Consider the following 13,729-nt stretch of genomic DNA (forward strand, 5'->3'; position numbering starts at 1 on the left):
TTTCGCTCACAGTGAGGGAGACAGAGACAGTATCTTTCTGTCACTCCCAGCTTCAGGGATGATTTTTTTGCGGGATGTGTGATCTCAAGTCTCTGTGATTCAGAGACACTGAATTTTCAGTCTGGGAAATTTTCTCTCCTAACTTGAAAAAAATTATGGTTAAGGAACTCAAAAAGTGTAGAAACCTTTAAGAAGAAACAATCCTGCACTTGATGTATGGTGGACTGGCTGTAAATTCAATAATTTCAACTTACCCAGGTCCCTGAAAATGTCTTCCTTACAAACTGAGTAATATGCCTGTCTGATGGGCTCAGACTTGATCTTGGCTTTGGGGTTATTCCTCAGTGGAAATAATGTGCTATAAATCCTAGAAACGAAATCTTTGGTGGTAATTGTCTACCACCTGAGGTATGTATTTGTGGGAGAGGATGCCTAGAAACAATAATCCATAGGAATAGAAATGTCAGGACTCTGGGAGAGGCAAGATTCAGTGGGAATGTTCAGGGTGGTGAAGGAGAGCGGTATTTACTTTGAAGCCACCAAGGTGATCAACTCCCTTGTCTTGCTGGCCTCCAGTTTGGAATTGGCTCCCATGACATTTGAGTACTTAATACAAATGAGCTGCAGGAACCGCTCTGTGCGTGTATACCAACAGCAGCATTTTGGATTCCCCTACAGGTGTACATTGAATTCAGTCCCATGTTGCAGAATGATTACTCGTCATCACAACTATTATATTCCACTTAATCCTTCAAAATGAAAGCAAATGAAGGTAGAAAAAAAATCCAAACATTTTTTTGAGATACATATTTTTAGAAAATTGAAGCATTCAGCGTTTCTTGGACTGGTTTCTAGGCAGTAATTATTTCCCTTGCAGAGTAAATATGTGCACAGAGTAAATGAGGGTTTAGAGCACAGATCACAGCACAGAGCCAAACAGAAACAGTGTCAGCCGACACTCAGTGACAAAGCTGCACTGAGTCTGTGTCCAGTTCCTGGTCTGGGCAACAAGACAGAGGCCAGAAGGGGGCACTGTTATGGCCAATGGATGGCCACAGAGCCCCTCACACACACCGCCTCCCCACTCTGGTGCTGCTGAAAAACTGCACACCTCTCAATTTGCGTTTTCGAATGAGCCCGTGTTATGTGGCTCATTTACTGTTGCTATTCTGATTTTGAATCTTCAACTCAGACTCAAGCAAAAAGAGCAAGGCATGGAAAATAAATGCAAAAAGAAAAAAAGATTTTTTTAAATCTTTTAAATGTATTTAGGGCACTCTAAACAAAATGAATTCCCCTAGATTTAAGAGGCAAATACAAAATTGTGGTCACTTTAATGGAACATGACTCAAATCTGTCGATCTGATCAGAGTGTCAGTATAGACGAGGAGGTAAAAAAAAATCCTGGAAACATCGAATCTTCATTGGAAAGACCCACTGACAGCAAAATTTAGAAACAGGCCATCCTGAAGGACAAGGTTATTTGGGAATTTTTACAAGCTGATGTTTTTGAGGAAACAAATTGGTCATGCATTTGTCTTCTTTACTAAGAGAGCATGGGTGTGGCGAGGGGGAGTGGGTGAGAGTGAATTAGTTAACTGAGCTTGATGATCTGAAATGCATTGCACGCCCATGCTCCATGTGGAACAGAGGCACAGGCAGAGAAAGAGTGTACTGGGAGTGCTCAGGATGCACGGTTTCTCTCCTAGAGCCTCATTACTCACAAGTGGCAGGAAAGACGAGAAGAGAAGACATGAATGGGTAATGAGGCCAACCCTGTCTAGTAAAGATAAATTCCACTTTTTCATTAGCTTTATGGCATATTTGATTTATACCAATCTTGCACATATTTTACTTCGAATTTCACAAACTCAATTCTCTGCTTTCAGGCTTCATAACTCAGTAACTTAGACGTAATTCAGGGATGTGTTTGAACTGCTCTTCTCTTAAACCCTGTTTAGCTATTACATTTCATCCCTGTGTCCTTGGCATTCTCAGTTCCTTTGGAGATTCACTCATTCATTCAGGTGATATAGGAGGTGGTGGGACAGAGAGTGAATCTTGCCTTTTGAAATGACAGATAGGAGACAGACTCACAAACAGGTAAGAGCAAGATGGAGCTAAGACAGAGCTATAGAGCAGCAGGTAAGAGCCACATGTATAGGGAGTGTGGATGGCAGACCAAGGATTGAGATCGTGCCAAGAAAATGTCTCATTGCTGTAGTCACATCATATGCAGCCCAATTTTTTTCTTTGTTATAAATGTTAAAAGTATGACATGAGTGGCCGGGTGCAGTGCCTCACGCCTGTAATCTCAGCACTTTGGGAGGCCAAGGTGGGTGGATCACCTGAGGTCGGGAGTTTGAGACCAGCCTGACCAAAATGGAGAAACCCCGTCTCTGCTAAAAATACAAAATTAGCCAGGTGTGGTGGTGCATGCCTGTAATCCCAGCTACTCAGGAGGCTGAGAGGCAGGAGAATTGCTTGAACCTGGGAGGCAGAGGTTGCAGAGAGCTGAGATTGCACCATTGCACTCCAGCCTGGGCGACAAGAGTGAAACTCTGTCTCAAAAAAAAAAAAAAAAAAAAGAAAGACATGAGTAACTAGTTTTAAAATTTGAAAGTAGACAAAGAGTTGCTAGATGGATTAAAAAACAAGACCCAACTATATGCTGCCTATAAGAAACTCACTTCACCTATAAAGACACATATAGACTGAAAGTAAAGAAATTGAAAAAGGTATTCAATGCAAATGGAAACCAAGGAAGAGCAGGAGTAGCTATGCTTATAACAGATAAAATAGACTTTAAGTAAAAAACTAAAAAGACCTGAAGGTCATTATTAATATAAAAGAATCAACTCAGCAACAGGATATAACAATAGTAAACATATGTTCACCTAACACCAGAGCACCCAAATATGTAAAGCAAATGTTAATATATCTAAAAGGAGAGCTAGATTGCAATACAATAATAGTAGCAGACAACACTCCACTTTCAGCAATGCGCAGATCATCCAGACAGGAAATCAACAAAGACACATCAAGTTAAACTATGGTCTACGTCTAATGGACCTAACAGACATTTACAGGACCTGTCATACAACTGCTGCAGAATACAGATTCTTTTCATCAGCACATGGATCATTCTCCAGGATACATCGTATGTGGCCACAAAACATATCTCAGCCAATTTGAAAAAGTCAACATCATATCAAGTATCTTTTCTAAAATGGAATAAAACTGGAAATCAATAAAAAGAGGAACTTTGGAAACTGTACAAATACGTAGAAATTAAACAACATGCTCCTGAATGACCAATGGTCAATGAAGAAATTAAGAAGAAGATTAAAAATTTATTGAAGCAAATGGAAATGGAAATACAACATACCAAAAATCTATGGGATACAGCAAAAGCAGTGCTAAGAGGGACATGTATAGCAATAAATGCCTACATTAAGAAAAAGAACGACTTTGCATAAACAATCTAACAATGCACTTCAAGAAACTAGAAGAGCAAGAAAAATCCAAATCTAAATTAGTAGAAAGGAAGAAATAAAATCAGAGCATAAATTTAAAAAATTGAGAATAAAACAATACAAAAGATCAACAAAATTAAAAGTTGGTTTTTGAAAAGATAAACAAAGTTGACAAACTTTTAGCTAGACTATGAAAAAAAGAAAGTCCAAACGAATTAAATCAGAGATAAAAAAGGAAGTATTACAACTTTAGAGATGACAGAAATAGAAAGCATCATTAGAGACTGCTATGAAAAACTATACGCTGACAAATGGGAAAACCTAGAAGTGGGTAAATTCCCACCAAGATTGAACCATGAAAAAGTAGAAAATCTGAACAGACCAACAATGAGTAACAACATTAAAGCAGTAATAAAAAGTTTCCCATCAAAGAAAAGCCTAGGACCTGATGGCTTCACTGCTAAAATCTACCAAACATTTAGAGAAGAACTAATACCAACTCTACCCAAACTTTTTCAAAAAAATTGAAGAGTAGGGAATACTTGCAAACTCATTCTATAAGGCCAGTAATATTCTGATACCCAAACCAGACAAGAACACTACCAAAAAGAAAACTACAGGCCAAAATTCCTGATGAACATATATGTAGAAATCCTCAACAAAATACTAGCAAACCAAATTCAACAACACATTAAAAGGACCATTCACCATGATCAAGTGGAATTCATCCCAGGGATGCAAGGATGGTTCAACATACACAAATTAATAAATGTGATACATCACATCAACAGAATAAAGGACAAAATTACATGATAATTTCAACAGATGCTGAAAAAGCATTTTATAAAATTCAACATCCTTTCTTGATAAGAACTCTCCTCACAATGAATATAGAAGCAAAATACCTCAACACAATATAGGCCACATATGACAAACCCATAGCTAATATGATACTAACCAGGGAAAAGTTGAAAGTCTTTACACTAAGATCTGGAATAAGACAGGATGCCCACTTTTACCACTTCTATTCAACATAGTACTGGAAGTCCTAACCTGAGCAATTAAGCAAGAGAAAGAAATAAAGCGCATCCAAATTGGAAAGGAAGAAGTCAAATGAGCCACGTTTGCAGATGACATGATCTTATATTTAAAAAAAACCTGGCCGGGCATGGTGGCTCACACCTGTAATCCTAGCACTTTGGGAGGCCGAGGCGGGCGGATCACGAGGTCAGGAGATCGAGACCATCCTGGCTAACACGGTGTAACCCCGTCTCTACTAAAAATACAAAAAATTAGCCGGGCGAGGTGGCGGGTGTCTGTAGTCCCAGCTACTCGGGAGGCTGAGGCAGGAGAATGGCGTGAACCCCAGGGGGCAAAGCCTGCAGTGAGCCGAGATCGCACCACTGCACTCCAGTCTGGACGACAGTGAGACTCCGTCTCAAAAAAAAAAAAAAAAAAAAAACACCTAAAGACTCCACCAATACACAAAAATCAGTAGCATTTCTATATGTTAACAGTGATCAATCCAAAAAAGAAATAAATAAAGCAATCTCATTTACAACATCTATAAAGAATATAAAATACCTAAAAATCAGCTGAACCAAAGAAATGAAAGAGCTATACAAAGAAAACTATGAAACGCTGATGAAAGAAATTAAAGAGGACACAAACAAAAATGAAATGATATCCCTTGCTCATGGATTGAAAGAATTAATATTGTTAAAATGTCTATACTATCCAAAGTGATCTACTAATTCAAGCAATCCCTACCAAAATACCAAATGACATTCTTCACAGAAATAGAAAAAACAATCCTAAAATTCATATAGAACCACAAAAGACCCCAAATAGCTAAAGCAATCCTAAGCAAAAAGAACAAAGCTAGAGGCATCACGCTACCTGATTTCAAATTATACTACAAAGTTATATTTACTAAAATAGCATTGTACTGGCATTAAAGCAGACACATACACCAATGGAACAGAGTAGAGAACCCAGAAGGAAATCCATGCACTTACAGCAAATTCATTTTTGTCAAAGGCACTGAGAACACACACTGGGGAAAGAAAAGTCTCTTTAATAAATGGTGCTGGGAAAAATTAATATCCACATGCAGAGGAATGAAACTAGATCCCCATCTTTCAATATAGACAAAAATAAACTCAAAATGGATTAAAAACTTAAATGTAAGACCATAAACTCATATGAAACTACTAGAATAAAACATTGGGGAAATGCTACAGGACATTGGTCAGGGCAAATATTTTTTGGATAAGACCTCAAAAGCACAGGCAACAAAAGGAAAAACAAACAAATGGGATTACATCAAGCTGAAAAGCTACCGCACCTTGAAGGGAACAAAGTGAAGAGACAGCCTACTGAGTGGGAGAAGATATTTACAAACTCCCCATCTGACAAGGGATTAATAACCAGAATATATAAGGAACTCTAACAACCCAACAGCATGAAAAGAAATAACCTGATTTGAAAATGGCCAAAAGACCTGAATAGACATTTCTCAAAAGAGGACATATAAAGTGGCCAAGACGTATGTGAAAAATGCTCAAGGTCATTGATCATCAGGGAAACGCAAGTTAAAACCACAATGAGATATCATCTCATCCCAGTTAGAATAGCCATCATCAAAAAGACAAAATATAAATGCTGGTGAAGATGCAGAGAAGGTGGAACACTCATCCACTGTTGGTGGTAATGTACAGTACTGTGAAACACAGTACGGAGATTTCCCAGAAAACTAAACACACAACTACCGTATGATCCAGAAATTCTATAATACTGCTAGGTATATATTCAAAAGAAAGGAAATCAGTATATCTGCATTTCCATGTTTATTGCAGCACTGCTCACAATAGCCAAGATATAAAATCAACTCAAGTGTCCATCAACAGATTAATAAAGAAAATGTGGCACACATACACAATGGAACATTATTCAGCCATAAAAAAGAAGAAAATCGTCATTCACAGCAACATGGGTAGAACTAGATACCATTATATGAAGTGAAATAAGCCAGGCACAGAAAGACAAATATCACATGTTCTCACTCATATGTGGGAGTTTAAAAAATTGATCTCAGCCGGGCACGGTGGCTCACGCCTGTAATAGCAGCCCTTTGGGAGGCTGAGGCAGGTGGGTGAGCTCAGGAGTTTGAGACCAGCCTGGGCAACATGGTGAAGCCTCATCTCTACTAAAAATACAAAAATTAGCTAGGTGTGGTGGTGTGTACTGGTAGTCCCAGCTACTCAGGAGGCTGAGGTGGGAGGATCACCTGAGCCTGGAAAGTTGAGGCTGCAGTGAGCCGTGATGGAGCCACTGCACTCCAGCCTGGGTGATGAAAGTGAGACACTGTCTCAGAAAAAAAAAAAAAAAGTTGATCTCAGACAGATAAAGAGTAAATTACCAGAGGCTAATTTACCAGAGGTTATCAGAGGCTGGGACGGGAAGGGTTGGGAGGGGGAAGATATGAGAAGTTGGATAAGGGGTACAAAAATACAATTTAATAGAAGGAATACATTCTAGTATTTGATAGTACAGTAGGGAAATTATACTTAACAATTTTATCGTTACATACAATTTTATAACAATAAAATGTCATATTGAAATACACAATAATTTTATTGTATATTTCAAAGTAGCTAGATTTAATTGTATATTTAAAAATATCTAAAAGAGTATAATTGGATTGTTTGTAGCACAAAGGATAAATGCTTGAGGTGATGGATTTCCCAATTACCCTGAAGTGATTATTACACATTGCATGCCTGTATCAAAATATCTCATGTAACCATAAATATATGCTCCTACTATGTACCCACAAATTTTTAAAAAAATATAGCTAGAAGAGAAGATTTGTAGAATTTGTAGAAAGATAAATGTTTGAGATGATGGATATCCCGGTTACCCTGATTTGATCATTACACATTATATACAAGTATTAAAATATCACACATACCCTCCAAATGTGTACAACTATTAAATATCAGTTTTAAAAATGGAAAGGAATCATGTACGCTCCCATCATCCAAATGCAGTGGGGCACCTTCTGCACAGCATCTTCTGGTCCCAAGCACCTGCTCCTACATTTGATATTGTTCCACTCATGGTACACTTACTGCCCAAAACGTAGCTGCCTGTTAGCCCTTTACACAAACATTTCCGTGTTCTTCCACAGTGGCCGCAGCAGGCATGGGCAATTTCATGCTCTTTCAGGCTACTCTTTGCTAAGCCAGTGCACTAATTTGGGACTGGAAGGTATTCCCTTTGTTGTCGTTTTGCTGTTATAGACACACTGCACTTTGGGAGGCTGAAGCAGGTGGATCACTTGAGGTCAGGAGTTTGAGACCAGCCTGGCCAACATGGCGAAACCTCACCTCTGCTAAAAATACAAAAATTAGCTGGTCGTGGTGGTGTGTGCCTGTAATCCCAGCTACTCAGGAGCCTGAGTCAGGAGAATCGCTTGAACCCGGGAGGTGGAGGTTGCAGTGAGCTGAGACAGCGCCATTGCACTCTAGCCTGGGAGACAGAGTGAGATTCCATCTCAAAAAAAAAAAGACACACTGCAGGTCACACCTTCCCGTTGCTAAGCTGTTGGCCTATTCTGAATTATTTCTTGGGGATCAAGTCCTGAAAGTAGAAGTGTGAGTTAAAGGATATGTCTGGTTCTTTCCTTTATTCATTCAACAGATATTACTGGGTGTCTGTTTGGTGCTAGACACCAGGTAAAGTGACAGACATCCCTATGGAGCCTGCATTCTAGTTGGGCTAAGGGAGTGGCCAGTCGGTATGCCATCCACAACTAAAAAGGATCATTTTCAAGGGTGACCCATAAAATATGATGAACGATATAAGATTGTGACTGGGTAAGATGGACTGGGCTATAGCTTTTCAACTACTCTTTGACTTTGCACCAATTTCTAGAATCGACAGCGGTGAACAAGCATGATCATTTCCCTGTAACTTTGCCAGCATGGGAAGGTACCATTTTAAAATAACTTGTGCTGTGAGGCCAGATGTAGAAGGGGACTTCTAGATGATGGCCCCATGATCCTTCCTCACTCACCTGGCTGCCACGGCCTTCTCTGTGCTCTGCTGCAGCTCCTTCATCTCTTCCTGTAGCTGCTGTGGCTTTGTAAAATGACCCATGAAGTTGAAATAATCCTCCGCACAGGGCTGATGGACAGCAGGTGAATAGTTAATACCCAATTTCTGTAAAAATTCCTGGTAAGTAATGTGCCCTTTTCCCTCGGTGTCGTATCTTAAAAAAACAAAAACAAAAACAGAAAGCACTTCTCAGTAGCCAGTAAGGTGTGCTGGTGCTCAGGGTTTGGAAAATGCCTGCACCATCCGTGAGGAGCTCGTCTTCCATCCCTTACTACTTGGAGCATGCCCTGTGGACCAGTGGCATCAGCCCCGCGGGGCAGAGCTGGAAATGCGCGAGTTCAGGCCTCACTCCTGATCCGATCCGCATCTGCATGTTAACAAGGACCCCAGGTGACTCACAGGCACATCAGCATTCAGGATGGTCATGCCACACGTGGCCTGCCAGGAGAGAGAGCAACCGAAGCCACTCACCTGTCATTCTATTAGAAACACAGTTGTGACTACAGAAAATTAAAGTCAACCCCTCCATACGTTTAGCAGGTTTTTTTGTTTTTTGTTTTGTTTTGTTTTGTTTTTGAGGCAGAGTCTCACTCTGTGGTCCAGGCTGGAGTACAGTGGTGGGAGCTGGGCTCACTACAACCTCTGTCTCCGAGGCTCAAGTGATTCTCCTGCCTCAGCCTCCCGAGTAGCTGGGATTACAGTGCTGGACACCATGCCTGGCTAATTTTTCTATTTTTAGTAGAGACGGGGTTTCAACATGTTGGCCAAGCTGGTCTCAAACTCCTGACCTCAGGTGATCCGCCTGCTTCGGCCTCCCAAAGTACTGGGATTACAGGCGTGAGCTGCCGCACCTCACCCGTTCAGTAGTTTTTTAAAATTGAATACTTACCTGTGAAAGGAATTATGCTAACGTTTAGAAAAAAATTCTTCAAAAAGCATATTCAATCTTAAAACTCGAATGAGTGAATGTCACTTGATTCAAAGATGGTAAAATTCCCCATTTCCTCTTTGAAGAGATGCCAATTACATACAGCCAATGAGAGAGGCCAGTGAGGAAAACAAGATAAGAATTATGCTATGTACCTTTTATGTCATTTTCTATTATTGAGATTTTTCTGAATTAGAACTCATTAAAAAAGGCATAATGGAGGGTTTTTATCTCCCAACGTTATTCAAATAGAATAGAATTACTTCAATAAAAATTTTAAGGCAAATTGCCAATTTTCTTTAAAGAAAGAAAGCATTTATTTTTACAGAAAGATCTTGGTCCTCATCTAATCAATAAAAATGGCATTCGCAGATGTGATTTTCCCCAGATGAACTCAGAGTTACAAGGAATGAGACTATATTTAAACAATGTTGCCAGCAGAATTCTCCCATCAGGATGTTGCTTGGGCATTGGGAGTAGAAGTACAATCGGTTTTCCTTTGAGAGGTAGAGCTCCCTTTTGCTCTGCTCGTTAACTGATGACATCCTGGAGGATCTATGGAACCCACAGTTGCCTGTGACACACTAAGCCTTGTGCGACTGTTTGAGCTGGGTGAACAACAAAGAAAATGTTCTTACTGACCACGTTCTTGTCCTCAAGGGGAAGGGGTGGCGGGTAGGAGAGAAAGTGGAGAGACGTTTGGGTAAATGTTGCTTCATGCACTTGTGCTAAAACTTGCAAAGGCTCTCAGGAGTTGGAAGACCACCACCCTTCCCAAAGGCCATGTGGGCCTGTCCCCACAGGTGCCCATGAGGGCTCTCTCCATGCTCCCTTGCCTTCTGTGCCCTGCAGATCCCCACTCCTCTGCCATGTGTCTGCCATCCACCTGCTGCCTCAACACAGCATTCACCCCATTCTCCACACGGATTCCACCTGACAAGGTAAGAAAAGCCCCCTTGGACGACTTCCTCTGCGACTTTGCAGGCAGGGTGCAGATAGAGGACTCTAGGTAAACAACAGCTCGCCGGCTCTTCACCCGGCAAGGCCCTTTCCTGCTCCAGGGATCAGTTCCTCAGCTGGGAGCCATCACGGGCGGTCCTAGACATGAGGTCTCAGGACAGTGCCCCACCCAGCTCCTGCTGAGACCATCAGCTCCTTATCCCCTGCAGACCTTTTCAGGTGTCTATTATGAGGATGACCTTAATTTTGCAAACCAGAAAAGTATGATTCTACCTTTATTCAGTGAATTTTGTTTTTAAAACCCAACAAGACAACACACCCTCAGAAAGAGGCCTGTGGGCTCTGTAGTTCCTGAGCCTTCTCCGTTGGCTATGGAAGAGCTGTGGTCTCAGCAGCACCATCAGGTGCAAGCACCTCTAGCAAGGGCTTCCCTGTTGCTGGCGATGCTAAGATGGCTGCAGGGAGGAAGTTGAGTTTCACATGGACATACCTAGGAGGCGGAAGGGCTGCCATTTCTTGAGCTTCTAGGGTGATCCCAAGGCCATGCCTCTCTCCTTGAACTACATCAGAACTCTAACTAGCCTTGTGGCATCAGGGCAATGTAATAATGCAACTCTGGTCAAGACGCCCTCTGAATAAAGCTCCCAGGGGTTCCTCATTCTGACAGGAGGGTTCCTAACAGAATAGTCCACAGCCCACCCACCTGACAAGCAGCCCCCAGGGAGCAGTGCATTTCTTTTGGAAACCTCTCTCTCCTCCTATGTCAAAAGAACCATGACCCTGCCTTCCTCTGAGCTCCTCAAGGCGCAGTGAGGACTGGACGGGTTAGTGCACGTGCGGATACATGGGGAGTGCATGTTGGCATTTGCTACTGCTCTATGCCACCCAAAGTTTCTCCCACATCCTGCCTCCAACCAGTTCCTAGGTCCATGTCTTATCTGCCTACTAGATGGCAGGTTTCTTGAGGAGAAACTATGGTTTAATCATTTTTACAAATTCACAGCGTCCAGCAACACACTTTGCACGAGCTATGTTATCCATTCATGGCTGTTGGGCTAAGAACAGTGAAGGGAGTGCATGTCTAAGGAAGGACTGCCCTCCTGGTGTGCTGTGCTCAAGGGCTTACCAACAACAAACTTTCCATCATGACACTTGAACTTAATGAAAAGCCATTCTTAATTGCTTCATTAATCAATATCATAAACATTCCATTCTCATCCAAAGGAACAGAAGACTAGATTACACAACTGCAACTAAAATACTGTTGTGCATGTGATTAATAAGTGGGCTAATTCAGTTTACATAACCTCACCCTTCATTGTATAACCCTTTGTGTAACATTTTAAAACACCAACTTGCCTATAAAAGTTGAATTTTCAAATGGTTCAGCAATAGATGTGCCAGGAAAAAATGTGCACATAAACAGAGGACCCATAAAAACTCACATTTGTGGATGGTGATAGCCACTAATTTATGATACAATCAGATTACTCTGCCCATTTATTGTGCACACAGCAATTCAGTTGTACACATAATTTGAGTATGTTCACATTGATTGGTTTGCTTTACTGAGAATGTCTTACTTCTTTATGCTCAGTTTAGGCACTTAATTCTCACATACATTTCAGAATTATCTTCAAATGCCACTGTCCCTAGAGTTACAGGGCAGAATGAGGATGTGTGGTATAAGCCCTGCTGATGGCCTAGGCCAGGCAGCAGAGGCAGACATAGCACCTCATGCAGCTGGGTACACAAGGAATTCTCTCAGGTACCATCTTGGAGGGAGGTCTGATGACTCAAATAGCTGCTCTTTAGAAATGAAAGTGTCTGATATGGTTTGGATTTGTGTCCCCACCCAAATCTCATGTCAAATTGTAATCCCCAGTGTTGGAGATGGGGCCTAGTGGGAGGTGACTGGATCCTTCATGAGTGGTTTAGCACGATCCTCATTGTGCTGTTCTCGTGATAGTGAGTTCTCATGAGATCTGAATGTCTGAAAGTGTGTGGCACTCCCCACCACCTTCATCCTGCTCTGGCCACATGAAGCGCTGGCTCCCTTTTTTTTCCCTTCCACCATGATTGTAAGTTTCCTGAGGCCTTCCCAGAAGCTGAGCAGATGCCAGCATCACGCTTCCTGTACAGCCTGTGGAACTGTGAGCCAATTAAACCTCTTTTCTTTATATGTTACCCAGTCTCAGGTATTTCTTTATAGCAGCACGAGAATAGACTAATATAGTGTCCAATTGCTGGAGCTGAACATGCTCAAAGAGAACATTCAGTATGTTCTGATGAAATCACAGAAGATCAGACACCATCTGCTCCAGTACCCATCAAAAGCCAAAATCCACCCATTACACTCCCCAGTAAGAAGGGGGCTAGCCTTAGACAAAGCCATGCCAGACATGAGAACCACACTTCCTTCATGTTGAGCTTAGAGTCTACCTGGCTAGCACATCTCCAAGTCGAACTTCTTTGTATTCAGTGCTTCTAAAAGTCACCCTCTGACATCACATCCCACTGAATCTTCCCATTTCTGAGCTAATGATCTCGTTCACTCAACCTTTTAAAACCCTTTCCCATCTTGAGGCTCCGTGTCCAGAGGTTCCAGCAGCCGGGCACTGAGTAGGTCCTCTCTGGGCACTGCTTTGGTTGAGCTTTAATAGAAATGGCATCACTTCTTGTGAACTGAAAACCATGGGTTTTTTTTTTTTTTTTTTTTTGTCCACCTGAGTTGCTGTACATGGCACAGCTGCTTTTTCATAGTCTCTTCTGTTTATATTTGAATACTGATATATAACTCACCTGCCATATCAAGAAATGTGCATAAATTGGGCATTAATTATCTTGTAAACTTTCTGGCAGGTCTGCTTGGCTGGCTAGTTTCACACAAGCAACAATCTCCATGGATATTTCCGAGCCTGCTGCTTTTCCTACTCCGCTCGTCCCTTTGGTGCGTTTTTAGAGCACACCCTCTCCCTCTTCAGAGTTTTCTAGCAAAGTTTGTTTTAGATTCAAAGAGTTGAATTCTACCTGGTTAAAGGAGGCTACAGCAGGTGCTCGGAATGCCAAGCCCTCCCCAAGGGGTGCCTCCCATGCCCAGGGTCAACACTGAGCGACACCCTGTGCCTGGCCTTCCAACTGAAACCACCTTTGCAAAAAGTATGACAATGAGAGAAATGTGACGTCACTGACTCTATCCTGCTTCTAACCACACAAACTGTCCTTGCTCACTCCTGGGCATAGG

The 13,729-nt window shown here is 41.6% G+C and overlaps 1 protein-coding gene across 4 annotated transcripts in view; it reads right to left on the reverse strand.

Annotated features, from left to right (window-relative positions):
* EFCAB6 (EF-hand calcium binding domain 6) overlaps window positions 1-13,729 on the reverse strand; it is a 300,279-nt gene that overhangs the window by 66,225 nt on the left and 220,325 nt on the right. For all 4 annotated transcript variants that reach the window (XM_063663109.1, XM_054470030.2, XM_054470029.2 and 1 more), the window contains one exon: window positions 8,557-8,751. In XM_063663109.1, coding sequence (XP_063519179.1) covers window positions 8,557-8,751 — 195 coding nt within the window. The remainder of the gene's footprint in view (window positions 1-8,556; window positions 8,752-13,729) is intronic.

The sequence above is a fragment of the Pongo pygmaeus genome, chromosome 23 (genome assembly GCF_028885625.2).
Source record: "Pongo pygmaeus isolate AG05252 chromosome 23, NHGRI_mPonPyg2-v2.0_pri, whole genome shotgun sequence".
Lineage (NCBI taxonomy): Eukaryota > Metazoa > Chordata > Mammalia > Primates > Hominidae > Pongo > Pongo pygmaeus.